The 27,984-nt window shown below is 37.7% G+C and overlaps 1 protein-coding gene across 1 annotated transcript in view; it reads right to left on the bottom strand.

Annotated features, from left to right (window-relative positions):
* Positions 1 to 27,984, bottom strand: part of CNTN3 (contactin 3) — a 113,577-nt gene that overhangs the window by 41,390 nt on the left and 44,203 nt on the right. The window contains exon 3 of the mRNA XM_069811829.1: positions 12,543 to 12,638. Within this exon, the coding sequence (XP_069667930.1) occupies positions 12,543 to 12,638 (96 nt within the window). The remainder of the gene's footprint in view (positions 1 to 12,542; positions 12,639 to 27,984) is intronic.

The raw sequence follows: 27,984 nt of genomic DNA, 5'->3' as shown, positions 1-27,984 counted from the left end.
TGCAGCAAAACTACTTTTTTTCATACAAAAATCTGTAAAAACTCCACTAAAAAAAATCTCTGTATGATATGGCAAAGTAGTTCTCACAACCATTCATTACGGTCATTTGAAAAGAAAACCACACTTCAAAAGATAAACTATAAGATTTGGCAAAAACTGCATTAGAATTTGTTTTTTTCTGAACACCACTCTGAGCTCTGCGTGTCCAATCTTAATTGGCAAAAGCCCCTTCCTGTGCGAGGACATGTGCTTGTCTCATTTATATCCCAGAGAATCAAAGGAAATTAATTTTTAATGGTTTTCCAGGCAAGAAATAATTTTTCACCCAAGTGCCGCTCAGCTGAAAGTTTATAAAAAGATTACAGCTTCTACAAGTGCTAATTAGAGGCGATTATAGGTTGATTGACCTTCCCTCACGTAAAATATCTTGTAGCATTCGCACTGCCCCTACAAAATGGAGATCATCCTTTTTTGCAGAGGTTTAATTTGAAAGTGCATAAATTTGGATGCAGTCACGAAGTGGAGAGCAGGCGTTTTCATAACCCTTACAGCTGAGTATGAATGTGCACCCAGGAAAGCGCTAAGCCAACAGGACAATTAAACGTAAGGTAAGATTGTGCAGATGAAAAAAACATTTCAATAAATGAAATTATTAAAATATTTAGGGACTGGCTAATGCAAAATGGGCTTCAAATGAAATGGCTTATCATAATTGCGTTTATAAACTCCTTCCATTAACATAATTTTGCAGGAGCAGTGTGTATGAACAATTAACAGTCTCAGTATTTTTCTCAAGAGTTACACTTTTGTCATATTTAGAAATACTTGTTGTTCAAAACAGTCATCTACCCTTCTGGACTTGCAGAGTGTCTCCTCAGGTGAAACAGTGGCTTTCACTGAAAGTTCCTTCCTACGTAACACAAGCAGTGTTATTAGTTTATTATAAGGAAGGCCAACGAGGATTTGCCAAGAAAAGATAGGGTCGTTAGTGCTGTGAGAAGTAAGACCCTATGATCTAGACTGACTTCAGTAAGACTTTTGGGATGTGCCACAAGAGTCTCATACACAAGCCAAAGAATATTTATACAGTCAACAACAACAAAATATTCTGTACAGCTATTCTCCCATCTTACAACACAAATACCAAGATGTAGGGGACAACGGTTTGCTGTTGAATTGAGAGGGCTCGTTGAGTAAGCACTGCGCAGCAGGGTGGTTGCAGCTGTGCACCATCCTGCCTGTGGTCTGGCACTATTCAATATCTACCAGCCACTTCAAATAGAAAAAATAAAATAAAAAATACTTTTAAAAAAGAAAAAAACCAAAGAGTACACCCGGAGAGGTTGAAGGGGACTACTGCCTCTTTGAGAGCAAAGATTTTATGGTCTTGCTAAATAGGAAAGACCAGAAAATAAAGCATAATTCCATTTCTACAGAGCAGCTGGATGAAGAGAGTGTTCACAAGGCTAAGGGAGAGGCTGTAGACCAAATTAGGTATCAATTCAGGAACTGTAAGGAAAAAAAAAAAAAATTTACAGTTTCAGCTCTACATCAAACTCAGACATCCACAAGACACAAAAGTGTGGGAAGCCAGGCTTTATTGGTTCTGGTATTTATTGAGCTACTTGTTTTCCTTAGCTCAAAATTTTTTATTTTTTATTTTTTCAGAATAAAATAATAGGAAAAAAGACATTATTCAAAACATTCAAAGGGGATGGACATATCTGGATACACAGCAGGAAAATAAGCAGCTTGATTTCATTCCTATTATATTGGGTTAAGTCAAGAGTAAACTCATTGAAATCAGTCATTATGATTATGAAAGCCACGCAAAGTGTATTCCAGTTTAATTGGATCCTTCAACAGCCTATGAATAAGTACTCCTGGAAACCTAATTTCCTATTCAACATATATTTTCATTGACTCTCTTAAAAAAAAGGAGCAGGGTGTTTCTTTACCAGTGCCCCACAGCCAATATCTCATTTTATATTTATTGTACTTTACAAAATTGTATTCTTATTTTCCAAAAAAAAATTCATATTAAACAACTTGTTCTGTGATTTATTATGTTTACACCATTTGCCTGTTGCTGATCCTAGGGCACCTCAAGGGACATAAACTCACTCCCTTTCTGTCAATTACAAGTTTTCAGTTGATTTTCTGTTACAAATGGAAGTAATATGTCTCTCCTGGGCTTCCTCAGAGATCTAAGCCTTTGCTTTCCAATGCATTTTCTCCTTATTTGGCGACTATACATGGATAAGGTATTGGAAATTACAGTTATTACTCAATTTTTATTTGTTTACTACATCTTGGTTGGCTGCTTCTCTTTATTTTGCATTATTTGATTATTATTTACTGTGCAGTCTACAAGCCACAACACAGTCAGCATGCTCATACTGTTCTAGGCACTTTGTGCACCTAAGTGTTCAATTAAAAATTGCTTATAAAACTGCCTGTCATTTTTAAACTTAAATTTGTACAAAATTCAACAATTAAATCAGCATGGCCTTTGAGGTCTACCATAGTCATTTCCTGCAACCTATGAGCCTCAAAAAAAAAAAAAGTATCTTCCCTTGCTGTGTAAGAAAAGAATTAATGTTGCTAAAGGAACATAAGGGCGTAAGCCCTGCACATTTAGCAGTTTTTAACTGAGTTCAAAGTTAGGCCTTGAGCTGCTTTTGAAAAGATTCCTTTTAATTATATGACACATTTCCTCTAAGAGAAGCTGCAACACATCAGTGGGAGACCACCGAATAGAGCCAGGGCAATTTTATTTCTTGTAAACAGAATTTAAGAGACAACAGTAGTTGTGGAAATCCAAAACTATAAATGAATTCGGGAAGGTGGCAAAGCAAACGTGGCAGGGCAGGGGGGAGGCATATAGACTTTTGACCAAAAGGAGAAGGACAATTCATAAAGTTTATTTCACCCACTAAATGCACAAATTCTGAAGGTCATCTCTTGCTCCTTTTGTTCTGGAGCATCACTCCTCTACACCTGCTTAATATGTATCCACTATTAATTCCCCACAATTCACACTCGAGTGGGATTTCTAAAATAGCCGAAAGTAAATGATGTGAACAGTATTGTTCTGAAATAGATTTAAACTTATGTTCAAAACTGACTGGATTTCAATTAGTGAAGCAGATGTTTACATAAATAATTCTTAAAAGAAATCAAAATATGTGATTTTGAGTGCATCAAGCTGACTGAACAAAAGTTAGAGGTTTTACATTTTCTTTTTTAAAGAAAAGAAGTTTCATGTCAATTATTGATATCCAAATCTGTACTATTTCATGCAGTTCTCCAATTCAGATTTTAAAATATCCTGTAATAGAGATATAACAGGAAACTGAAATATCCTGGCATTTTTGGTCTTCAACTGGCACTCTGCCTAACCCGCAGGATGGTATTTGGCTTTTAAAAGAAGCCTTTGCAAGAAAGTAATCAGACAAAATTTAGCAATGACAGAAACTGCAATTAAAGACATGGAAATTTGTTAACAACCAGCTATTTTGAATTATCTACCTTAGAGTTACAAGTAGAAGTAATGGAAAAGTAAGACTGATTTTGAGAGGATAATGACAGATTCCATAATTAAGGAAGAAACCAATTAGTTTGTCATTTGGCCCAGTTTCAGCTCAAACTGTGATGAAATGACACAAAGTGGAGAAAAGTCTCTTGCTTTGTGGATGAACATCACTCAGGAAGGAGTAAGCTCTCACAGCACAGACATGAGGCAATCAGGGATGGTATTGTGGGGCAGTCACACACAGAAATGTCAATTTGTCAACATGGCCGAGGACAGCTCTGTACGTCTGTCTGCACAGGAACCCCTAGGAAAGTGCAAGCAAGTTATTTAAAAGTAGGAAATTAATCTGCATGAGGTAAAAGTGCATTAAACTCCCAGAGGATGCTCTTAACCTAGACGTAAGCTGTCCTTAGTTCACTGCAGCCTAATCCTTAGAGGATTACACTGCTATGAGTTTAGGTCACTGTACTTGTGGATGCGAGTGCCCACAGGGATATAATACATTTTATCTTACATACACTACTTTCAAACTTCTCATTAACTACTTTTCTTTCCTTACTTGGGCAAACTCTAGCTACTTTATTCCACTTAGTTCACCACCTCGAGTAGTCTGTCCTTCCTTTGGCAAAGCAGCACGACCAACTGCAAGGCTATGCTTGGAGCCTGGCCTTTAGCAAAGAAAAAACAAACAAACAAACCAAAACAAAAAACCAGGAGGTAATACTTTATCTCTGCCATAAAATAAATCACATCTTTCTCATTTTTTGGCAAACATTGAAAGTTGTTTTACAAATAAAAATCTTATGCACTGTAGGCATAAGACAAGGTGTTTATGTACTCCAACATGGGATCCCCTAATTTATACCTAAACTGGGTATTATAATCGCTTTAGGTGCCACTGTCAAAAATGGTATCTTTTTGACAATAAAAAAACTCTTCAGAACTTTATTGGAATTAAATCGTACATAATTTTAGGGTTTTACAGTATATTCTTGAGCACATCAAATGCCCAGAAACTGAAAAACTGTCCTAAGTATATTCAACTGGGAAAAAGAAAACCAAAACAAAACTCAGACTGTGTATTTCCCAGGCACATCCTGAATTGTTTGCATGCACATAGTTATACCACTAATAACGCAGAAGTCTTTACCTGTTTATAAAAGCTGCAGTCACACTTCAGAGTACAGTCTATCTATAAACTGCAGGTTGGTGGTTTACTTTTTGTTGCTATCAGGAGTAAGGTGAGACAACGAGTATCCAGTTAAAATAGTTGTAAGATTTCCCCAACTTGGGGAAAAAAGTTTGGAGATGTTTATGAACACTTCTGAAACTCCCCTTGCACTTTTTAGGGTAACTTTCTTCTTTTGGCTGAACACAGAAATGTGAATTGCATGATGGGAATCTGAGTCCAGCTACAAAAAGTGAAGAACGTATCCTGAGAAACTAATTTTATTCCAGAATATAATGGAAACACCCTGATTTGAAACTAATGTATACCATTAATCTTTTTGGCATAAGAGGTGAATTATTTTGTAGATAAAATATAAAAGATCAATTTTCAGCATGCTGTGCAGGTAATTAGGCATGCAACTTCTGTGTATGGAATAACCCAAAACAACAAGAGCAGTGCGAGAGACCTATGTAATATCTTGCAATTTCAATCTACACATTTAATGAGAATATTGAAATGTTTTAGCTGAAATTGCAAGGTTCCTACTTCAGGCTAACACCTAATTTTCAATTTTAAATGGAATATGGTAAGAGTCCAGTCATTTTCTGATTTCGAAATGAACTAGCGTGATGTTAAAAAAGAAGCAAATCGTTAAACATAGTTGCAGCATGAATTGTATTTTTCTCTACTGCCCCCCACCTAAACCACAACCATAGAGTGGTCAAGCAGTCATCACACAAACTAGCCGGTTACCTTTGCACAGCTGCCACAGGTGACAAGCTCTGCTGATGTAAAACAGTCCACTAAGGTCTCTCTTTCTCTATACTCGACAATTTGTAGAGTTTTTCTAAGTCTTTCAAAGCAGTGTCAAAAGCAAACCATGCCACTGTAATTAAAATGTAAACACTTCTAAGCTCATCCTTGGGAAACACAGATGTTCAAGACCGGCAGCATTACTTCTTTATTAATACCACCAAAAAGAAAAAACAAACCAACCCCAAACCCTCACAGTAAGCACATTCCCAAACAGCACATCCACTGGAAAAGCAGCTCAGCAATATGGCCCTGCCTGACGTCTGTCTTTTCTTCCCCCCTCCTCTTGTCACACGTGGGATTTGACCATCAGCTAGTGTTAAATTTCAAACTGAACATGACCTTGTAATACAAAAGTGCTCCTTAACTGGCAGGTTAAATGTTCCTTGGTGCTCCAAAGGAAATCCAGACGCTAATGGGAAAGTCTAACAAAATGCTTTTCTACATTTGGGCTCCAATGCTGAATAAAAACCCAATTTCACTTCCCCTGCAGCTGTGCGGGATGATGGATTAGTTTCTCTTTATCACATTTCTGAACTAATTGTTTCAGACTAGCTGTGTCATTCAAAGTGTACAAGGTCTGATCAAATTGTTCGTACTCTGGAAGTATGCAGAAAAGTAAGAAACTGCTTTAGGAAGCTATATTTAAATACATACCCATTAGCCATATCTATTTCAAATGACAAATTGTTCTTTTAATCACCTCCCTAGAACTTTACATTTAATTGCTCAGAGCATTTCTAACAACTCTGTTGTGCTTTTTCAATAGTTAAAAGTATTTTAAATTGCTTCCTGCCTATAATAATTTTGAGGATAAAAAGATGATAGTTTATTGCTCAACTAAACCACATCTGATTTATTCTGAATGTTAAATATTAGGGCGATAAACTAAGGGAAACTAATGGAAATACCCAAGAGTAAATTTTCAAAGGAACGTACTAATGTTTATAGGTGGAAGTAGTAATTAGTGACAAATTTCATTTGGTAGTCTTGCACCCATTTAGGAGAAGGTACTTGGTAAACCCCTGTGAAAAAAAAAAAACCAAAAATTACTTTCAGGACTCTTGTTAAGAGTGTAATGATCAGCTATGACTGTGTTCTGGGACTGCAGCCGTCTCCCTCCTGCCTCTTCCTAATCAATTATCCTGTTTCCAAAGAACAATTCAAATATTTTAATAGAGAAGATAACAAAGAGCTAGAGGAGAAAAACCCCACAGTAACAATTTAGGGATAAAAATAATCTTGGTAGAGGGCCAAACCCAGTTATTTTCTCCAAATTTCTCCTCTTTTTCCCCAAGGCATACCTGAGATACCTGGGACTAGCTAAGTGAACAGGCTCCAACTGAACTTTTTTCTTGCAATTTGGTTCTTCCTAATTTACCTCTTCCTCTTTATTTCCACCCCCCCCATCTTCCAACAAATACCCCACCACCAAGAGACATACTTTCCCATTAGAAGACTCATCCCATATTGCTGCCTCTTTCAGTTTATTCAGGTTCAGTAAAGAGGGCCAATGAGAGCAATAAAGTGCACATCCCCTAGTTTTCCAAGGTCTTCTAGAGCATCCACGTACGTTTTGACAATGAAACTTATGCAGTATTATTCCCACAAAAGTCTGCTCTACTCTTGCTCTCTCCCACAACAGCCCACATTATATATGCTACTGCTTATACGTACGCAACTCTTAATGAATATATAGTGGAAGCCAAATGTACTGCAGCCAGCAGGAGCTGATCCAATCTTACGCAAAACTCCTCCTTGGGCTATAAGTGAAGCTGTACCCTGCACTGTAGACTATAGGTTCTGACATGCTCTCTCTCACCCCACTAATGAAAAGAATAATCTAGCTTTAAAATACTGAGATTTAAAGATAGTGTTTTGTTTTCCGATTTGTATACTTGGGAGTGCTGCTTAAAAAAAAATAATTATATACATATATGAATGACTGAAGGCTAGAGTCTTTCCTTAAAAATGAAATTATAAAAAGCTGCAATATTCCCATAGTCATTTTGCAGTGGGTATTCAAGATGTAGTGCAAAACTTACAAGAGCTAATATTACTAGATCATAGATGTTTTCAGGCTTTATGCTCTACTGATGACCTGGCTATGAAACTATCCTTCATGATCTAGATACATCTCAAACTAAGACTTACAAAAGGGACAGAAGACCAAATATCTAAGAAATAAAACAGATATACAAATATATTCGTATGTTCAGTGTCATTGATGTGCATAATGGAACACAGAGTTAACAAAACGTCCTGTAAGAATTTGGAGTGATACCCTGCTTGTCCAGTTTGTCCTTTCCCAAACTGGAATAATGAATCTTTTGCTAAAAGCTTCTTCAGCCAGTTGTACGCCTCCATGCTAGCTTAAAAACACATACTAGAAAGTAGCTGCAGATGTTGCACAAATATATAAATAAGGATATACTAATTTTAGTCTGGTTTACTTCAGCCTGGAACACAGGTTTATCAAAAGAAAAAGTGCTTTAGAAAGACTACATTTGATAGAGTACAGAACAGAGAGGGTACTCTGTAGCATTCATTTGTTACTGGTGGTGAAAATAATGCTCTGACAGATAGAAATCATTGTAAAATCCAGCTGTGAACATGTATTATTGTCCCTCATATGGACAAATATAAGTGTCTCTCAGGTACCATTTGATTTCAAACCGTCAGCTGAAATTTGTGCAGATGATGATGATGACACCAGCAGGACTATTGCAAAATGTATTTTTAAATAAAAATACCATTTCTCTTTGGCAGATTGAGAACAGCTCGAGAACACTATGGAACCATTTTTAAGGCAATTGCTTTTACAATATTCAACATACTATTCTCCTTAGAATGCATTTTTGTGTAAAAACATCATAATGTGCCTACTGCAAGTATGATTTATTGCTCATGCCCAGATGAGCGTCATCCAGAACCTGAAACAAAAGCTAAAAGTAAAGGTGCAAAACCAGGATGCTTTGCACCTCCTGAAGACACACTGATGGGCAGTAGAAAAGAAACTGTATTCTTGAGTTCTATCAGTCTGGTTTTGCTTTGCTTTAAGGGTATGAAATGTTTCCAAAGCCAAATAAGTAAACCAATTTACAGTTCCCCAAAAAATAGCATGCTGACATTCAAGAGTTGTGGAAAAGAAATAATCAAAGCAGCAAAATATTTCTGGCATATGGAGATACCTTCGATGCCATGTTATTCATGAAGCACAGTCTTGCTGGAACTTGCAGGTCTCCAAATGGCAATACAAGAGATAAGGGCAAAAATTTGCAAGTCTAAATACTAATTTGCAACAGACATGACATTATTCACTGAATGATTTGTCATACCAAACAGTGAGCAATGAATTGGGATCTATTTTTCCATGATCTAGTATCATTTCATATCAGCATGTCACAACTTTAAAATAACATGCTGTAAGCTAAATTGATCCCTATCCTTCAAATACAGTCTCAATTATCAACTAAGTCTCCATTTATCAGGGCATGATAGTAAGACATATTCTTGCTGCTTTATATATGTAGAAATATCCTTGCCATATTGCATGAAATAGGAACACATATGTTCGTGATTAGCTTCATGTGATAAGACAAGTAGAATTTCCTTGCAATTTCCAAGCAACAGCTTGTTGGCTCCACAACTTTCTTGCCATTTACTTAAGTTCTCATGGGTTATGGTCATATTCGACATAGTAACAAGGCAACAGAGAGTATATCCACCAACATAAAACTAATGCCTAGTTTTTCCAGGCAAACCTGAATTCTTTGAAATGTCTGAATAACCATCAAGCAAGTCTTTACTTCTACCATTAAAAAATCCTCTTTTTATCTGTGTATAGAACAGCCCTGAAATCACCACAGACAACATAGAAGGACTGCGCCTCATTGCTTCCTCCTCTCCCGAAGAGCAGAATATACCTCATAAATCCAAAATCAATGTCAGATGAGTAGAACGGGCTGTGCTAAACAAATATAAATCACAAACATCTAGCAAACAGAAATAAAAGCAGAAGACAAGAAACATGATAATCAAGATACACAAACAGTAGTAACAGTAGGTAAAACCCTAAAGGAACTTGCGGATTTGCTTTACTCAGGGCTTTGTCACTCCTTAGACACCAATTTTGGAACAAAATCAATAGTAGAGAAAAATAATTTTTAGATCTCCGTATGTCTAGCCTTTTCCATTCTTGGCAGAAGGGAAAAAAATTAGCATTGCATGAATGTTTTTTAAGCTGCTGCATGTTAAGTGTGTCCAATATTAAGTTTTGTATGTTGAGATGTTTGTTATATCAATAGTCCTTTAAAACCATCAAAGACATAACAGTAACAGTCAAAATAGCTGTAGAGAGTTCAGTAGAATTTAATGGTTGTAACAACTGAAAAAGATAGCAGATGTCATTTTATCTCTTGAGTATGTGGGTGAGATGATTTACTCATTTGTGGAAAAAACAGGGTATTTTAACAGGTTCCCTGTAACAGAATTAAAATTACATACAGAAGTATGGTCATGCAGAACGATGACAGATGACCATCTTAATTATCCAAAAATCACTGCTCAATTACAATACAACTTACATTATCTAACATAAAACCCAGCTGAATTAGTAAAATACTGGGGGGGAAGCCTTCACACACAAAGCCAGTCATTTATTGAATCTCCCATTCAGTAAATCTCAAACAAGACTGCTTAAAAAAACGGAATGCCAAAAACTGAAAATGCACTAACTCTGAAGAAGATATTAGAGCAGTTTGTGATACAGCTCATGTTTAATGACAGAAATATGAAACTGATCTGTGCACCCTCAACTGGAAATGCTGAGCATCATCTTCCTCCCCCTGTACACCAACAGCCATCACAGAAACGAAGCTAAAATACAAGCTCAGCATATAAGCCTATGTGCACGAAGTTAAATTGAGTTCCATTGTTGGTTTAAATAGTAGATGTCCATACCCTGATGGAACTGGAACTGCAAACTTCAAAAGGACAAAAGTACCATTAACTGCATGAATAATTTGCTCCCCATTGAAAGGGCATATTCGTATTACTTATGTAAATATCTGTGGCTAAGATAAGCAAAGAAAAAAATATGCCAAATTGTAGAAGGGAAGCAATTTCCTTTTCCCATACTATGAACTGGTACTTCTTTGGGGATGAACATTGGTTTCTATTGTAACTGGAATGCTGTATATGGAAGAATAATCACAATTTAATCAAGTCTCCTCTTGAAGACTCCTTACAGAGAATGCAAGAAATAAGTGCAATTAAGCTAGCAAGAACTTAGAAATTGCACGACATGACAGAACACAAAAGAACAGTATTTTGGGGGCTAAAGGGGAGGAGAAAACAAGGTATTTGAGAAGGTTTTAAGGATTAGTATTGTCTGAAATTATTTGATAGCTCAGTGCGACAAATACAACATCAAAGAAAAAAAAAAATAATCAGATCACCGATCTGGAAAGGGCTGAACAGCCCTCAGAGCCTGCAGGCCAGGTCAGCTGTTCCTAAACCATCCTTGCTATTCCTAAAAAACTATTTCTGCTTAATGGATAGATACTTTATCTAAGACTTACCAACCTGCATCCTACTGTGCCAGATCTAGAGGCACCGTATGCTTGATGTCACTGTGCTATAGGTTTATTTTAGTGAAGAAAGAAGAGGAAGGATTTTTTCCACCTTACTCCATGTCTCCTGAAAACTTTAACAGTTAATCCTCCAACTCTCAAACAAATCCAAGGATTTTAAATAATTCTGGTACCAACTCTCAATTCCATTTGATAATTCAGGGAGCCCTCCGCTCTCTTCTTTTGCATGAATAACACAATTAGTGGTGGTGGTGGGGGGGTGTGTCAATCATATCCCATCTGCTGACTGCAAAAGAAATTCTCACCTCTTCAAAGTGTTGATTTAAACCACCATTCTTAGCAATATGAGCATGTTTTATATCACCTCCTGTTTAACACCTCACGCTTAAACATTGCAAAAGTCAGGCAGAGTTGTAGTCAGTTTGGCAATCACCTCTAGGTGTATACCCATGCAAGGCATAAGAGTAAAAATGGCTGGGGTAATTCTGACTTTGGACTGCATATAGAAGCAAAATTTAATCATTCTAATTCTTACAGATAGCTGGGAGAATGACCCATTTTCTCAGCAGCTGAGAAGACAAAGCTGTTGTAAGGCTATAAAGATGATTTAAGAGTATGTATCGGTTTAGAAAGAAAAAAATTCTGCAAGCTCAGACAGTTGTAAAATTGCCATTTTATGGCTGTGTCTGCTTGGACTCTGCCAAATTTAAGAAGCCGCAATACCTATATTATTGTATCCAATCTTTAGCTTATATTACCTTGTCTTTGCAATCAAATCTAATGTTTAACATCACAGCCCTTCAATAATGAGACTCCATATCAATTAAAAACAAATAAAGCCAGTTACTTTCAAGTATTACTTGAGGCTCAATAGCAATTACTCAAAGACTGAAGATGCAGAATGAATGATAAAAATGTACTTGCCACTTTTGGTCCACCAAGAATCCACACATCCAGATTTCTCTCCACCCTTGAGACAACAGTGTTGTAAATTATGCCAGCATCATTACATTACACTATCAAGTGTCTTGATTGCAAGAAAATAGGCAGATACTAGCATAATTAAAGACAACAATATACTCTTTGCAATTGTCTAGCCATAGAAAAAAACCAGATTCATCAAGGCTCAGCAATTGTGAAATTGGGCAGAATTTAACTCCAGAAGATACTCAATTAATTACTGGAAATATCATAAAAATCAGACATGTTAAGTGCACAGAAATTACTAGGAGCTAGAAAGGCATTTCACAATAAAAGTAAATCCTCGTAAGTACTTCCCTCCCCCTCTTTTGGTTTTGTTTTCTCTCTCTCTGTATTTACTTCAGAGCCCACGTTTCATTCTTGCTCTCTCTCCTGCATTTCCAGGGAGATATTCCACTTTACGGTCAATCGGCTCCGGTTGAAGCACAAAGCCTGGAAGGTCCCTTACCTCCTGCCCGGGGGGGTGGTCCGCAGAGCAGCACGACTCCCTGTCCCTCTCGAACTGACACCGCGCTTCTCATTTTCGTCCTGGAGTTTTCAAGATCTGTTGTTGAAAGAAAAGTGAGCTGGATATTACGAAACAGAAAAGACTAAATACACAGGAGTTTCAAGTTCTCAAACCCTGATATCAAATCTCTTAGTAGGCAACTAAGTTCAGTGATTTCAGTGAATCAGTTGCAAAAGAAACAGCTGTTCAACATGAGGGAGGATGACAGAATTAGGACTGAAGTGAACTAATTTACAAGAACATAATTAAACAGATCCTATGGCTAATTTTGTTCTTATGCTAGGCTTATGCTACCCTAATTTTGATAACCAAAAAGGAGTCATAACTGTAACTTAAAAATAGGTCTTTAAGCCACTGTTTCTTCCAAAATGAAGGCTCTGATGAAAATAGCATCAAGATCCTACTGAGCTCCTCTAACCAACCGTAAAATAACGCTAATAACACAGCTATTCAGAAAACGGATATATATCTTTTCAAAAAGAAAAGAAACCCCTCGACCATCTCCCTGCAGCAGAATCCCTTGTAACATCGCTAAGCTCTGGCAAAGGCAAGCGCTTTGCATCTCGGTGTATTGACCCAGCACTCTGCTCTGCCTGGCTTCAGATCTTCTGTGTTCTTTTTAAACTGTGTAAGAGGAGAAACAAATGCTACCGAGTATATATAAATGCAAAGTTTCAGAGCAGCAGTATTTTATCATAAATCTAAATTAACTTTCCCTCTAACTGGTGACTCAAGATCCAAGAAAGTATGGCCTCATTATGTCCTTAAATTAAGCTAGATGTAACATTCAATACAGACTAAGATTGAGGTACTACGCTAAGAAATATTTTTTCCATGAATAAGCAATGTATTTTTCCATAATAAAACCCAAGAGAAGACAATTTTAAAAAAACCTGTTTGTTTATAACCTTGTAAAGGATACTAACACAGTCTTTAAAATAAGACTACCTTTATAACTAAGTGTAACAGGAGTAGTGAGTTGACCAACAGTAGCTATTTCCCAAAATGTAATATTTTATAATATTGAAAAGCAACAGCTGTTACAATCAGAACACTGAACAACAGTGATTAGAATTTCAATGCTTCATTTTAAAAAAATACATTTAATGCCGCAATAAGATATTGTTGTATTATTCTTTGTTACTGCACATAAAGCTCTGAGGAGTTTCTTAAAAGGGCTGTTTTAAGCCTTCCAACTGAATTTCTGTGCAGGTACATCTCAGGGCCTATGTTTTCATGCACATAGTAAGTTTGGATCCTTCTACTGGACACGCAGAAGTCACATAAAACCACAGCCAAACCGATTTCACTGAGAGATCAGAACAGTGTGCCCTGCAATTCATTTCAGGCCTTTAGAGCATCTTTCTCTTCCCTCCATGACAATATAGATTCATTAGCCGCCCCTAACACAATTCTCCTGAGTCATGAAAGGAAGAACCAAGAGCTGACAGCACCCAGAGGACACACACTACTCTGTATTAGAATGAAAAGAGCTATGCAATTTGGATTTTAACGTTTACCCAAAAAGAAAGGAAAAAAAAAAAATCTATTTTACATATAAAATGAGTTTAGACCAAATTTTGCCCTCTTACATTACAATCACTGAAAGTCATAAATCTTATAATTTCTGTAATTAAAATGAAATGGTTTATCACTGCTTTCTAAGCATGTGCATTCATTTATTGCAAACACAGACCTTCAGAAACTCGGTTGTCTTTGTGCTGTCCGACACATGGTATGAGCACGATGGGATTGGGCTGGCAGCACCTCAGGAAGGGACGTGACCTGTGGGACATGCCAAGGCATTCCAAAAGGTATGTACTTGTTATCTCACAGGTACCCGGTGGGGACCCACCGCAGCTCTGCGGTTTCATCTGTTACAATATTGTACTGCAGACGTTATTAATCACTGACTGCTGATGAAGACTGCTGTCACAGGGGAATAGTTTTTTGGGAAACAAGAAGCAATTCAGAATCCATCAGAAAATGAAGAATATGAGCCATGCTACAATAAAAGAATAATTTTTTCACTAATTAGCAGGAAGCTCTCCATCCTACCTTCTAGAGTGGTTTAACTTCCAGACTAATCACACAGCTGCAGAACTATCATCACTTAATTCACTTATATACTTGTATACTTGCTTTACACATTGTCTGGCACCACTTTGAAAATAATTAAAAATCACCATGCAAAATAGTAATAGAGTTCTCTATTAGCATTATACAATGAAGTCCAAACCTCTGGCCTTGGAAAGTACTCACTGCTTGTATACAAGTTTCTGGTCTGGTTTTCAGGCATCTCTGTAGCATATTCAGAGTATTAAAGGTCAAAGCCAGTCATGTTCAGTAGAATAGCAAGAGAGATTAGCAGGTTTTTTTTGTTTGGGGTTTGTTGTTGTTGTTTAGAGTTTGGGGTTTTTTTGTTGGTGGTGGTTTGGTTTTTTGTTTTTTTTTTTTTTTAATAAAGTCAGTATACTAACCACAATAACACTAGGGAGTAGTGCTGTATCTTCTAACAAAACTTGCTATTACATGAAATCATTGGGAAGGAACATCAAGTTCTCAGAAAACTGACAGGGTAAATAAAATACTGTAAAAGGTGGACAAATAATGGAAAAAGATTGTTTACTTTTACAGATCAATTTGTATCTCTAAAATCAGAGGCTCTTATCCTGCTGAAATGTCTTAATAGATAAAATATTACTGGAAACAAAGAATGAAGAGAAGAACAGGACAGAAGATGGTTTTGAGAAGCGATGAGTCAGAATAGGACTCACTTTTCAGCACCTCATGGGATGACAATATCACACTGTTTTGTTTGAAGTCTTCTTTCAGCAACTTATATAAAGTATTTCTGCGTTTTACCTCTTGATGTATAGATTGTTTTATTCATCATCAGATTTTTAAAACTTCTAACACTTTCTCAAACTGGTCACCAAAATAAAATGTTTTCATCAGTTTCTCTTGCCTACATCTTTTTACTTCTTACTTGCATTTATTATGCCCCACTTTTATCTCCTTTCATCTCAAATGCTACCATTCCGGTAGGAAATGAGCAACTTTATTACTTAACTCTACCAGGCAAAGTCTCTAATCGTAACGCTGAAAATATTTTGGTACAATTGTTACAAAAACCTGACTACACAAGGAAAAAAAAATCCAACTTAAATCCAATCTAGAACTGTGTAATTTGCAAATTAAATGTTTTTATTGCCTGTTTATAGTTTGCCTTATAGAAGAAAGTTTAAAATTAGCAACTGAGACTTTTCTGACTCCTGAAACAGCATTTTCTTCTCCCTTCCCCTGCTAATACCGATATTTGCCTCATTGCTTTAGTACCAAATACATAGTTGCATCAGCTGAAATACACACGCCATTGCAATAAAATGGAGCAAGAAAATGTAATTCAGCTTTATTGAAAAGTCTTTCATTCTGCCTGCAAAGGAGAACAATGAAATGTGTTCTTGCACATACAAACAGCAAGGATATGAAAACTGCGTATTCCATCAGGTTCTCTCCTTCCATTTAATAAGCTAAGTTTTCAGTCTCAAGCACATTACTAAGAAAGATTTCAAAATATGAAGTAAAAGTAACATGAGCATCATTTCCACTGCCTCTGCCCCAGAGTAACTCTTTATGCATTTGGAACAGAAGCATATAAAATTTCACGTGACACCCACAGTTATTAGAAGACACGGATTTGTGAATTCATGGGCGAGGGGGAGAGAATATGCTACCTGAAGCATCTGTAGAAGGTAAAGCAGACCTTGTTCTCATGTGATGTCAACACGTGAGAAAGAATAAAAAATTTGATCTTCATCTGCAGAACACATGCCAGTTGACTGCATTCATTGCAGTTCACTGCAAATACCTTTTAAAAATGTATCTGGTTTCTGTAATCTTGTATAATGAAGGAAGGTAAGCAAACAGATCACGCAAGATCAGATCAAATATTGCATCTGTGCTTTGAAAAGACATAGAACACCATGTTATGAAAAATCCAGAGAATTTTTGATGGCAAAGCTGCTCCAGACACGACTCCTAGCTTGTGGCAGCATTGAGTTGTATCACACTGTGCCAAGAAACCTGATTGATATTTCACCCCTGGTCACACGTATCCGTATACAGGATCTTCATAAAATTAGTAGAGGCTGCTAGAAGTTATACCAACTTAAAAAAAAAAATTAAGAAGTAATGCACAGGACACATTCACTCCCTGGAGAGGAGCAGGATTCAGTGGGTTTCCAACTCTAAGCCCAGTGACACCCAAGCATCTTATTACATCAATTGATATTTATTCTCAACACACATTTATTAGCAATTCTACCATGTTTTGATAGCTACAGAACAAGGGTTCATGCTCTACAAACATAATTGTCCCTTAAGAGCCACAAAAATATTTATTCCATTACTTCATTAGACTCATTATTATTCAAAGCAGCAGAACTTGTTAAATGTATTTTATGTATAATTCTATACTGGTAGGATGTTCAAGTATCTAAATGAGTGAGACAACCAAATCTTAACTGTTTTCTTGAATAGGTAATTCTGAAGTGGGGACTTTGTTCGATGTCAGCACATAATGAAGTACTAATTCATAACCCGCTCACCCTGGTAAAAGTCACATTATTAAAAAGAAATGAAATACCAGACTCTCAGCTCTTAAGAAAAAATAACAGCCTCAGCATGTTGTAATACCTATGTTGGTAATGCCAACTTCTGAAAGAGTAACACAAATTAGTTTCTTTAAAAAACAAAACCAAACACAAAACCACACAAAAAACTCCTCACCATCATCACCTAAATCACCTACGTGCATAAGCAAACCTTCTTCCCCACCACCACAAAACTGGCTACACCAAGGCATTTCTGTGACCACGTGTTTTACACTTCTTTAGACAGATGCCAGAAACTGAGTGTACACTTGGCATACTTTTAAGTTTATTAAAAGTACTTGTATCTGCTCAACAGAATAGCTGAATACGGGGCCTGTTAATGCCAACACACTGCCCGCAGACATAGAGCACTTAGAAAAAAAGCACAACAGAGCTGCATATGGAACAAGTGAGACTTTGTGCTGCCTTCCCTGGGCTTTGGATCAAGGCTGGGAGAACCATGCTGGGGTGGAAGGGAGGGATAGGACCAAAAATTATCTCCGTAATCATCAATTCTTTTTGGAGGCAGAGAAAGGAGAAAAATATTAACAGTGCAAAAGTGAACATTAGTCAAAGTATGCAAAGAATCGGGGTGATTTGTCACTCCAGAAGAGATTCACGGGCTACTGGGGAACCACCTCCACAGTTTCTTTGTCTGAGTGTACTTCTCCAGGCCAGGAACAGCAGCATTGCTCCTCCAGGTTGAGACCCAGCCCTGCTGCCGACAGCCACCAATGCCCTGGCCATTTCATGCCCTGAAGGCTCCAAGGACAGGGAAAGCAGAAACAACCTCAAGGCACTTTTTATTCACAACCCAAAGCACTACTTGGAGAACTTTGAGTTTTTAGTTTGAAATACTGCTCCTGTCTCTGCTCACATTACATTAGTCTCACTCAGCAAAGCCCATCTGAGTACGTTTCTTGCATCCATAGAAATATTGCTAATAAAATGCAGCAAACTTCTATGTAGAAGAGTGAGCAGGTGAGGGAATAGACCCTTGCAAGTTGTTTCCATTGCATGAAAAGCAGAACATCTAACAAGCGAGTCACGCAGGGGTTAACAGGCTGCTGGAGCCAGCTGGCAGTGAATAACAGCACCAAAAACTTACTTACTAAACTTTTAAACTCTTCACCTCCCCTTAAATCACTTGGGGTGCAGCAAAAAATGAAACAGGGAAGAATTAAATACACTTACACCAATTAAACAAGAATAATTTAGAAATTATACAACAAAGTCTGTGTTAAACACAAAGAGGAAAAGGTAAAACGAAATTGGCACAGATGTATCAGAGTGCAGTGAACATGAGATACCAGCATGGAAAAAAGCCGAAGAGTCTGCAGTAATGAGGGAGAAAGAAGGACAGGGAGCGATGAGATGCTTTTGTGGGTTGTGTGGAACTGAAGGAAGAGACCAGAGGCAGCAGAAGAAAGAAAAAAGAAAAAAAAAAAGTAAAGGAACATTAATAGCATAAAAGTTGAGTCAACTTCTGATGAGCAGGGAAATTTTTATTTTTTTTAAACACGTTTCACACTGACAAAAATGCACGGAAAGAACTGGAAAAAATAGTGTTAAAAGGGAAATGCATGCTTTGAAAGAAAAATTCTCCAATAGGTATTTCCAAAAATATGCCTGCCATAAATTCATATTATCTGGGAATTACCACTCAACTCAAGGCAAACACAGGACTGAACAAAGCAATTCAAGCAATTTGAGAAATATCTCAGGAGGGAAGGATGTTTGCTCAAGGAAATTATCCTACAGCCAAGTTCTTAGATGCAACACAGATTTTGCCCCCCTACCACTTTCCTAACACAAACCCTAAGAATACCCTGAGAGTCTACAAAGCACCTCCATCACTAACCGCTTGTGACCACAAAGCAGGTTTAGTATTGAAGAACAACAGGCTATTCACGTTTTAATAGTTAAACAGATGGCTGAATGCTTTGCTAGGTCTAATTACCTGAAGGGTTTTTTTTATTTATTAAATAAGTGGCAGTGTTTCCAAGAAGGCTTTCCTCAATAAATAAATAAATCAATGAAAACCATTATGCAACAGTTCATTTTTTAAGCACTGGGAACATGCTGATGACAATGGGATTTTTCTTCTGTCACTGACTTCACTCATTTATCTTTCTAAAAACAGCCACCTTCCTTAAAGAAACGGACAGATTCTCCCACAAATATTACAGAATATAGTTGGGTTGTCACCAGAAAGTATTGCTAGGATACGGGTAACCAAAATCTGTCATCTTCCCCATCTCACTTGGTATGGAGCACCTGGCAAAAAGCCCCAGTGCTTTGATTAGGGCCATGTGGACTATAACAGATGTAACGATGACAAATAACAGATATAGCAGATGACTAAGTGTCTTATCAACAGATGTCTTGCCACAGCTGCTGCTTCACATGTAAAAATACACTAACTTGTTAGTCAGCATAAAAATCCAATATTCACAGACCTTCAAAATATTTATAATTCTCATCTCAAATTATGTGTCCTACCTGGGTTAAGCAAAATAATATGAAATGCACAAGTTTATGTAGAGCTGCAAACATAAGCAGGGCCGTTAACTCCAACACAGCTAATTAAAAACACAGCCCCTGGAGGAAACTGTACCATCTTTATGGAGCTGCTCCAGTTCTCCAGAGCAAGCCTCGAGCTTTCACAACCTGAGGACCACCTCTCTGAGGATCAAGCTCTCCAAAGCTCTGCAACCCTGAGACTGCGTTCCTTGCTGTGATTAAAACTCTGAAGTCGCTTTACCTGTTTATGTCTGTCCCTCTACCACCAGCTCTGCAGCCTGCAGGCACGTGCAATGAAACAAGCCTTCTCCCCATCCACGAGCTACAATACCAGAGTAATCTGCCTAGAAGAAGAAAGCAAACCTTAACCCATGACCTACCCTGCCAAAATCACCTGTGCCATTTTCTTTTCTGGAATCGGTTGGGTTTTATCTCTAGCTCCAGCTGCTCTTCAGTATTTTTAGCTTGACATGTTGGGGAATCCTGAAGAGCTAACACTAATGGATTTTTATTTTTTATTTTAGTAATTCTCCAGCATACTGTTTCTCAATCTAAAAACAGATGGGTTTGTCAGGTACATTACACATCAACCCTTAAGTTTAATAAAACAAGTACAAGGGAACTTAGAGAAGATGACTATTTCTACATAAGTGATTTCAGTAACCTACTTGAAATAAGCCATAGAGGGAATAGAGTGCAAGCATAGAAATTAATACTGTATCAAGAATAATATTTACAGAGGAATTCAGAAGAAATTAAAACTTTTAATTTTATTATCAGAGTTACTGGTAGATGAAAAACGGAGAGGCAGAAATAAAAGTAATACATTTTCATGGTAGCACATTTGCCTGGTTCATGTAGAGGAAGAACAGTTATTTTACTGTATTAACTATTCACATCACAATTTTAAGAAAGAGGTAAGTGAATTTTCACATTTGACAAATAAAATAACTCAGACTTAGTATCCTGAATATAGCATACGCTACTGACATTAATTGCTTCTGTGATGTCCAAATCTAACATTTCTGAAACAGGGATGTAATACACCCTTCCTTGGGTGCTCCACTACAACTGCAGCAGTATCTAGCCGAGTACAAAGACACTGCCAGAGTATAAAACAGATTCTGGAAAATTGCTGCAAACATTTATGACTATAAATCTCTTAGGTTACTAGCTAGGATTAGACTACATTAACAGGCTCAGGAGGACAGGATAGATAAGAAAAATGATCTACTCCTATCCAGGCACCATACAGCAACACTAAACTTGTAGCTTAGTGGATGTTCAGGAGCACATCAAAGCAAACCAGAATATATTTTGTTCATTTCCTTTACAGTAGCCAAAAGTGGCTAAAGCAGATGGTCTGTAGCTACTTTCTTACAGGCTTCAGGGAACAAGGATGCAGTGAAATGCGTTTCTTGCTATGATGTCATTTGCACCTGACAAGCAAAACTGGTATTTCTACCGCAGATAAGGCAGGAAAAAAAAAAAAAAAAAAAAAAAGAAAACCCACATCATTATGATGCTGACAGTGGATGTTGAAAACAACAAAAAATTGCCAGGTTCACATAAAAATGCAAAAATGAAAAAATATAACTTGATCTCTAGGAGACAGGACATCGTGCAGTCCAAGCAGCAGAATCACTTCTTGAATACTGAAAATGAAAGCCAAATGACAAAAAGTTTCCCATGAAGGTGTATCTCCAACCTGTGCGCAAGCACGAGTTCTTAAAAAAATTAGTTATTCAAAAGCTAAAAAACACTGCATAATCTAATTCAGTATTCTTGTGCAAACACATTACTGTAGTCCCTAATAAAATTAAAAGAACATACTAAGGTTGCAAACTCAATTATTTGGAGTTAGAAAGTGCCAGAGTTAAGGTTGCCTAAGAACACAAATATTGGCTGAGCAAAAAACCCAAACCAGTAAGATTTCAGCACCAAGGGCTTGGGATGGGAATGTGCGTTGGCCCCTGTTGGCTGGGGACACGCTGCAGCTGGGAAAGGCACCGAGGGACGTTTGCTATCAGGAGAGAAGCCACCAAGAAGGTTATGAACACAGGTCCCATGAAGCAGCCACCCGGACAAACCCCCAGCTCCAGAGAGCCCTAGTCCCAATGCCGTGGTCTCTCATGGGGTCTGGGATGCTTTAGAGATGCAGTTCCTACATGTTTCTGCCATTCCTGACGCACTTTCATGCTTGTCCCCTCTCCGCAACGGCTCCCCCTTCAGTCCTTGCTTCCCCAACTGTTCCAGCCGCCTCAACTCTTACCAACACTCGGGCTCACCACATTCCCCAACTTTTCTTAAAATCCCTTTATCCCCAGCCTCATGAAACTCATTCTGCCAATCTCTTACCCCTTAATTATGGTCATGATATTCATTACAATCAATTAAATTCCTCTGTCTCCTCCCTTTTCTTTTAATCCAGAGGGATTTCATAGTTTTTGCTGCCAGGGTCTGAACTCAACGAGACTGTCTCATCTCAACAGCAATGCCAGGCTCCATTAGGTGAGCATTACAGCAACAAACAGCAAGCGCAGGGAGCAATCAAGAGTTTGGGCGTGCTCTTGGTAAGCCTTCATGTGTAGGGGAAGACCTAGAAAGGGATTTTCTTGTCTATATCTAAGGTACAGGGAGAAGGAGATGCTGCAGCGAAGCTGGGGAGCTTCAGGGAGCAGAATTTGATGGAGGTGTTTCTTAAACAGCAAAGACAAAGATTAAGAGTCAATTCAACCAGAACAGCCTAAAGGCCATCTCAGGATCATCTGGTCTCATTTTGGAGCTGCTCAGTATGGGTAGTTGATGATTTGTACCAGAATTTTCTGCTATTAGAGCAGCCAGTTTCTTGTCTTATCTGGAAACCTCTCTTTTCCTCAAGTGCTGCTGAGTATATTTAATTAGTTTTCAAGAGCCTGAATGTGGAAGGTGCCAAATTATTTTACACCTACAGCAAGCTGCAGCAGGCATCGAGCACATGGCAGCTCTTGCTGAGCACTGACTTCATGCTCCTAGTAGGACATTTAAGGAAACTTGACGAGCAGTTGCAACTTGCAGTTGCTCCAACACACACAGCAAGACGCACTGCAGCAATTCTACTTATCTACACCGAAATATGTTTTCACTGTAAGCAACTTCCTTACACTTGTACCTTCCCATCAACAGACTCGCAGCAGTCAATAAAGAAATCATTTAGAGCAGAGCGAAGGCATACCAGAGGAGTAAACACCACCATGACCTGCAAGGCTGGCGCTGGCTTTCGCTGCTGCTCGCCTGCCTATCGCCTTTTCACAGGAGCTTCTCCTGGTGTCATTTCTTCGGTAGGACAAACCCAAAGGCTGGAGCCAGATAAAGTCAAGTTAGAATTAAAACTCCAGACAGTTCAGAAGAAGCAGTAAGTTACTGCATACTGTATAAGTTTAATACCAGGGTTACAGAGTAAAACTGTATTCCAATATCCAGGAGAGCAAAAGAGTTCATCTAACAGTTCCTTCTGATCCTTCATCTTAGAAAGACACGAGTAACCTACGACATAGCTTATTTTCTCAAATCTAAAGTAATGTAAATGCTACCCGCTACCCTACCAAACCACCGCTCTGTTCCTACCAGCTCACAAACACACACTAGTCAGCCTGACCAGAACTACAGACAGAGTCTACCCGCTGCAATTAAGCAAAAATGTCATTTGCTCTGCCACACGTCTACTTCTGCCCCTCATATCCTCTGTAAAAGCAGAACAGCCTTTTCAGGACAGGTGCCAGAGCTTCAGTCTGGTTACAAAACCTCTCTTTCAATATTAATCATTGCTCTGACCCAGATATAATAGAGAGACATTTAAAAAACAAGCAGCGTAATCCCCATGCAGATAACAAATCCCATGTTTTGGTTTATAAAAACAGGAACAATAATCGTTACACAATTAAACGGGGTAAATAGATGATAAAATCGCACGTGGTCTTGCTCAGAATGAATTGGTACCTGATACTGCATCATGTGGAGGAAGAACAAGAGACCCTTGCAAGCATGACTTGGAATAAATTAAATTCATTACACAAAGCAATGATTTGTGATAAGAACTCACTCTAACTTGGTCTACTTGGACACCTTATGTAATGAGAAATCAATGCAATTCAGGGTGTGCGGCAGACAAGTACCACAGTGTGGCTAAGTGTCCTGCTTTCAACCGAAAACAGTTGCAATGCATAGCAGCCCTTTTCCAGCCTCTAGACCAACATCATCTTCCCATGGACGCTGGGATGTGAGAAATTGATTTTACCCTTGCCATGGAGTCAGTAAATACTGGAGTCTGGAAGTATGTTTAGGGCCCACAGTTTAGATACAAAGCTCAGAACTGGAATCTCTAGAAAATTTTTTCAGTAAAGAAGGATTTATTATGAGGCAAAAAAGGTTTTTGAAAGAAACAAGATAGTAATTCCACTGAATCCCCATCAGAAGAGCTAGGAGAAAGAAAAATACAGGACAGATAAGACAGAACTAGCTTAAAGAGAGGCTATAGTTACTTTTAAATGGAAACGAACAAGAGAGTTAGTTATACACTAAGATGAAAGGGTAAATAAAAGTAGCATATGTTATTAAGAGAGGAGAAAAATGCTAGATTTTGTTAACCAAAGCAGCTGAATATTCAAAAAAAAATTCTGAAGAGAATATGAAATAAAACCAGAAAGATTCACATATTAAGAAATCAGAGGTTTAAAAATAGCTGAATGCAAAGGAGCGTGAACAATTGATAAGGAAATGCAAGACAACTGTTAGTATCAGATTATTAATAATCAAACCCACTTATCTGGTACTTGGGGAACGAGTGAGGAAGCCTACTGGCAAATCGTGAACAAGAGTTCGGAGGGCAGATCAGAAGCTGTGGCAGTGTAGAACTAGTCTCTAAACCACGAAACCCAATAAATCACTGACTCATTTGATTGTTTAACTTCACTACTGGGTAAAATAGCAGTACATACAGTAGAAGCAATCAATATAAAAGCACTAGGAAAATACAAATCATTAGATGTTACAATGATGGCAAGTTCATAAAGAGAAACTGCACTCAATGACATTACAGCTGCTGCCTTACATGCTGAGTTTGGAATAAAGTCCCCAGACACTGGTTTCAGCCCATCATCTACAAGCTCTCATTCTCTCCATCAGCTCTGCAAGATCACAAGGCCATCCACACTGCCTGTGAAGTACTATTATAATGCAAACATTAATATGAAGTTGGTGGGGGGGTGCGTGTGTTTGTTTTTTTGAAATGGTACCACTTGTAAATGACAAATGTCTATGGACAAAACACTGATTAAACTTCAGTCTTAAGTTATTCCCATACATCATTAATATTTAAATGTGGTTCGGCTGGTTTTGAGTAAAGAGGTTTTGACTTGTTTATTTCCATAGTAAGTGATATTAGAAAAAGAAAATCTGTATAACCTCTTAGTAAAAAGCTAAAAATTAAAAGTACTAAGGAAACAAATGAAGGCATGCGAAATTAAAGTGGTAAAGAGGGCTCCCACCTAACTGGTTAGTTCATCTTTCCAGTTTGCTCCATCCCCCAAAAGCTAGTGCAAACAGATTATCCAGAGCACTTTCTTCTTTGCTTTTCTTGCAGCAAGACGGCAAAAAAAGAAAACGCAGGGATCATTTGAGCGCATTAACCTCCTTGGAAGAGAAAGGAACTAGACAAGATCTTTAGAGAATTGCATTCTGTCTGCCTCTGCAGTAATAGCATTACACGTCAATGAAAGCACAATTATATGGAAGACTGTTAGTTTACTGAGGGGTCAAAGAGATGACAGCTGTGGCAGGCAGCAGTAAACCTTTAATATGCCATGATGTACCAATGTGCATATCCTTCAGTGGATGAATAAATGTGGCTGAACAAGGGATTACACCTGAGCAAGCAACTACATAGATTAATAAATTCAGCATCAGACCATTCAACAACAGAAGCTGCAGGAGTGGAGAAAAACAACTGCCCAGAAATACCTATCTGTTGTTCTGCTTCTGCATTTATAAAACAAATACAATCCCAGTGTTACTGAAGAGATGTTAATAGATTGAGACATGTACATAAGAAGAAAACCCCCAAAACACAGTGGGACCTCAAATCTTTTTGTTGGTATCTAAGCAGAATCGTTAAGTGACAGATGCTCTATGTGCAGATTGATCTCCAGCCTAAGCCAAATTGCTCCGCGTAGGGTGATGTAATCCTCAAAAGTATATCGTTAACTACAATTTAATAAAAAGCCATGGGCTGAAAAAATACAGTTTCATAAAAAAGAAAGAAGATCTTTCACTGCACAGGGCTGAGAGAGGTAATAACAGGAAAATAAAAAACAGGTACTGCATCTCTTCTCGTAAGTAGTGAGAATTTCCTTGGTTATTAAATGAGACTCCCCACAATTCACAGCCTGTGCTCTCTGTCACCGCTCACTACCATATTCTACTAGAAACACTTATGTAAATACATCATCAATACAAAAATAAAGACAGAAGCAACGCAGTGTAATAAGAGTAGCTCTGCAAGTTCCATCACTTTGGTATTAAGATACCTACTTTGCTTAGCAAGTAGCTATACCAACAATAAACATCAGGAAGCAAAGTAGGCAGGCTGACAGCGAATCGGAGCCCTGAAAAAGTAATCTTCTTACATTTAAAGTAAGAAAATACACAGTGAAGACATTTAAACAGTTATTCTCAATCCCTCCTAAATCTGACATTTATGTGTTGCAGCCATGGGTTACTTACAGTTAAAATTTAAGGTACATTTCTATATTCATTGAATGTTAGTATAATTCAGTACATCACAAGACAACTGTGCTTGTTACATGCCTTTTAGCAACACCATTTTTTCTATTTCAGAACTTGTTGCTGTAAAAGGCATTCAGAATTATTATTTTAAGTATTTATTTCAGTTTGAGTAGGCTCAAAATCTAATAGTTTATTAGCCATGAAGGGTGAAGTATGACACAGATAACACAGATGCATTTATGTTGACTGAAACGTTTTTTATGTTTGATTTTTTTAAGTTGTAAAACTGCAGTTGAAAGATCAAAGCACTGAAGTCCTACTGAACATTCCTATCAACTTCAATGGGCTTTAGATCAGGTGCTTAATGTGGTATTAATGTAATGCAGATGTTTTTAAGTATTATCTTAATAGTATCTGTGGTATGCGAAATGGGCTAACAAGACCCCATTAGGGCAATTCTGACAAACAAAACAAGGGCTGAAATCCTTCCCTAACAATGACTTGCTTTTATTTTTCAGGGAATAGAAGCTTTATAAACTCTCTTTTCACAAATAAGCCATATTCCAGAGGCTTAAGAACAGTCCTAAAGTGAAAAAATCCTAAGGAAAGTCACCACTTCTCAAAAAAAAAAAAAAAAAAAAAAGCAAGAATGAAAATGAAAACGCTTTGTTTAGAGCTTTACCAGGCAGGAGGCATGCAGGAAATGCCAAAATTTTTAGTTATAAAAATTTGTACACCTACATAAGTGAAGCTAGCACTTCAAGAAACTCCTGTTAAAAAGATTTCAGAATTTAGACATAAAGTCTAACTATCTAAAAATATAACTGATCATATTGGTTTAATATTTATGTATATTCTGTGATTGAAAGAAAACTTCCAGCTTTTAAACGCCTTAAAAAAAAACCCCCAACCAACCAACCTCTTCACCCCCAAAAACCATCCCCCCAAAGCCCACCACAAAAACCATCAAAAAAACCTTACAACGTAAGAACTAGACACTACATGTGCTAAATAGTTCCACCAAATTATTGCCCTCCAAAGAGTATCTAAGTTAGCAAAATTAACGCTGGAGTCAAAAACAATTATTGCCAAAATGCAGATAGCTATTAGAGGACTGAACAAGAGGGATTATGAGGATGAAACATGAATGGGCTAATAAATAAACAATCCATTTGTTACCCACTGACAATAAATATGTTTGAATGCATGCAGAAAGTTTGGTAGCAAAGCTGCTCTCAGCAGGACTCTGGCAGTTACTAATAAAAGGTGGTGGACAACCAAAAGCAGGTGAACAACAAGGTGCATGCAAAACTGCCGTTCTAGAAGATCCTTATTTATTAGTGTCAGTACTAACGCTGCCGCAACCGGGTTGCATCTCTGGTTCACAGCAAGCTGCGGCCATCAGGATTAAGGTAGCACACGGTTAAAAGATCTCCATTACA

The sequence above is a fragment of the Haliaeetus albicilla genome, chromosome 24 (genome assembly GCF_947461875.1).
Source record: "Haliaeetus albicilla chromosome 24, bHalAlb1.1, whole genome shotgun sequence".
NCBI lineage: Eukaryota > Metazoa > Chordata > Aves > Accipitriformes > Accipitridae > Haliaeetus > Haliaeetus albicilla.
Note: the sequence above shows the minus strand (reverse complement) of the source record. Positions and strands in the feature narration are given on the sequence as shown.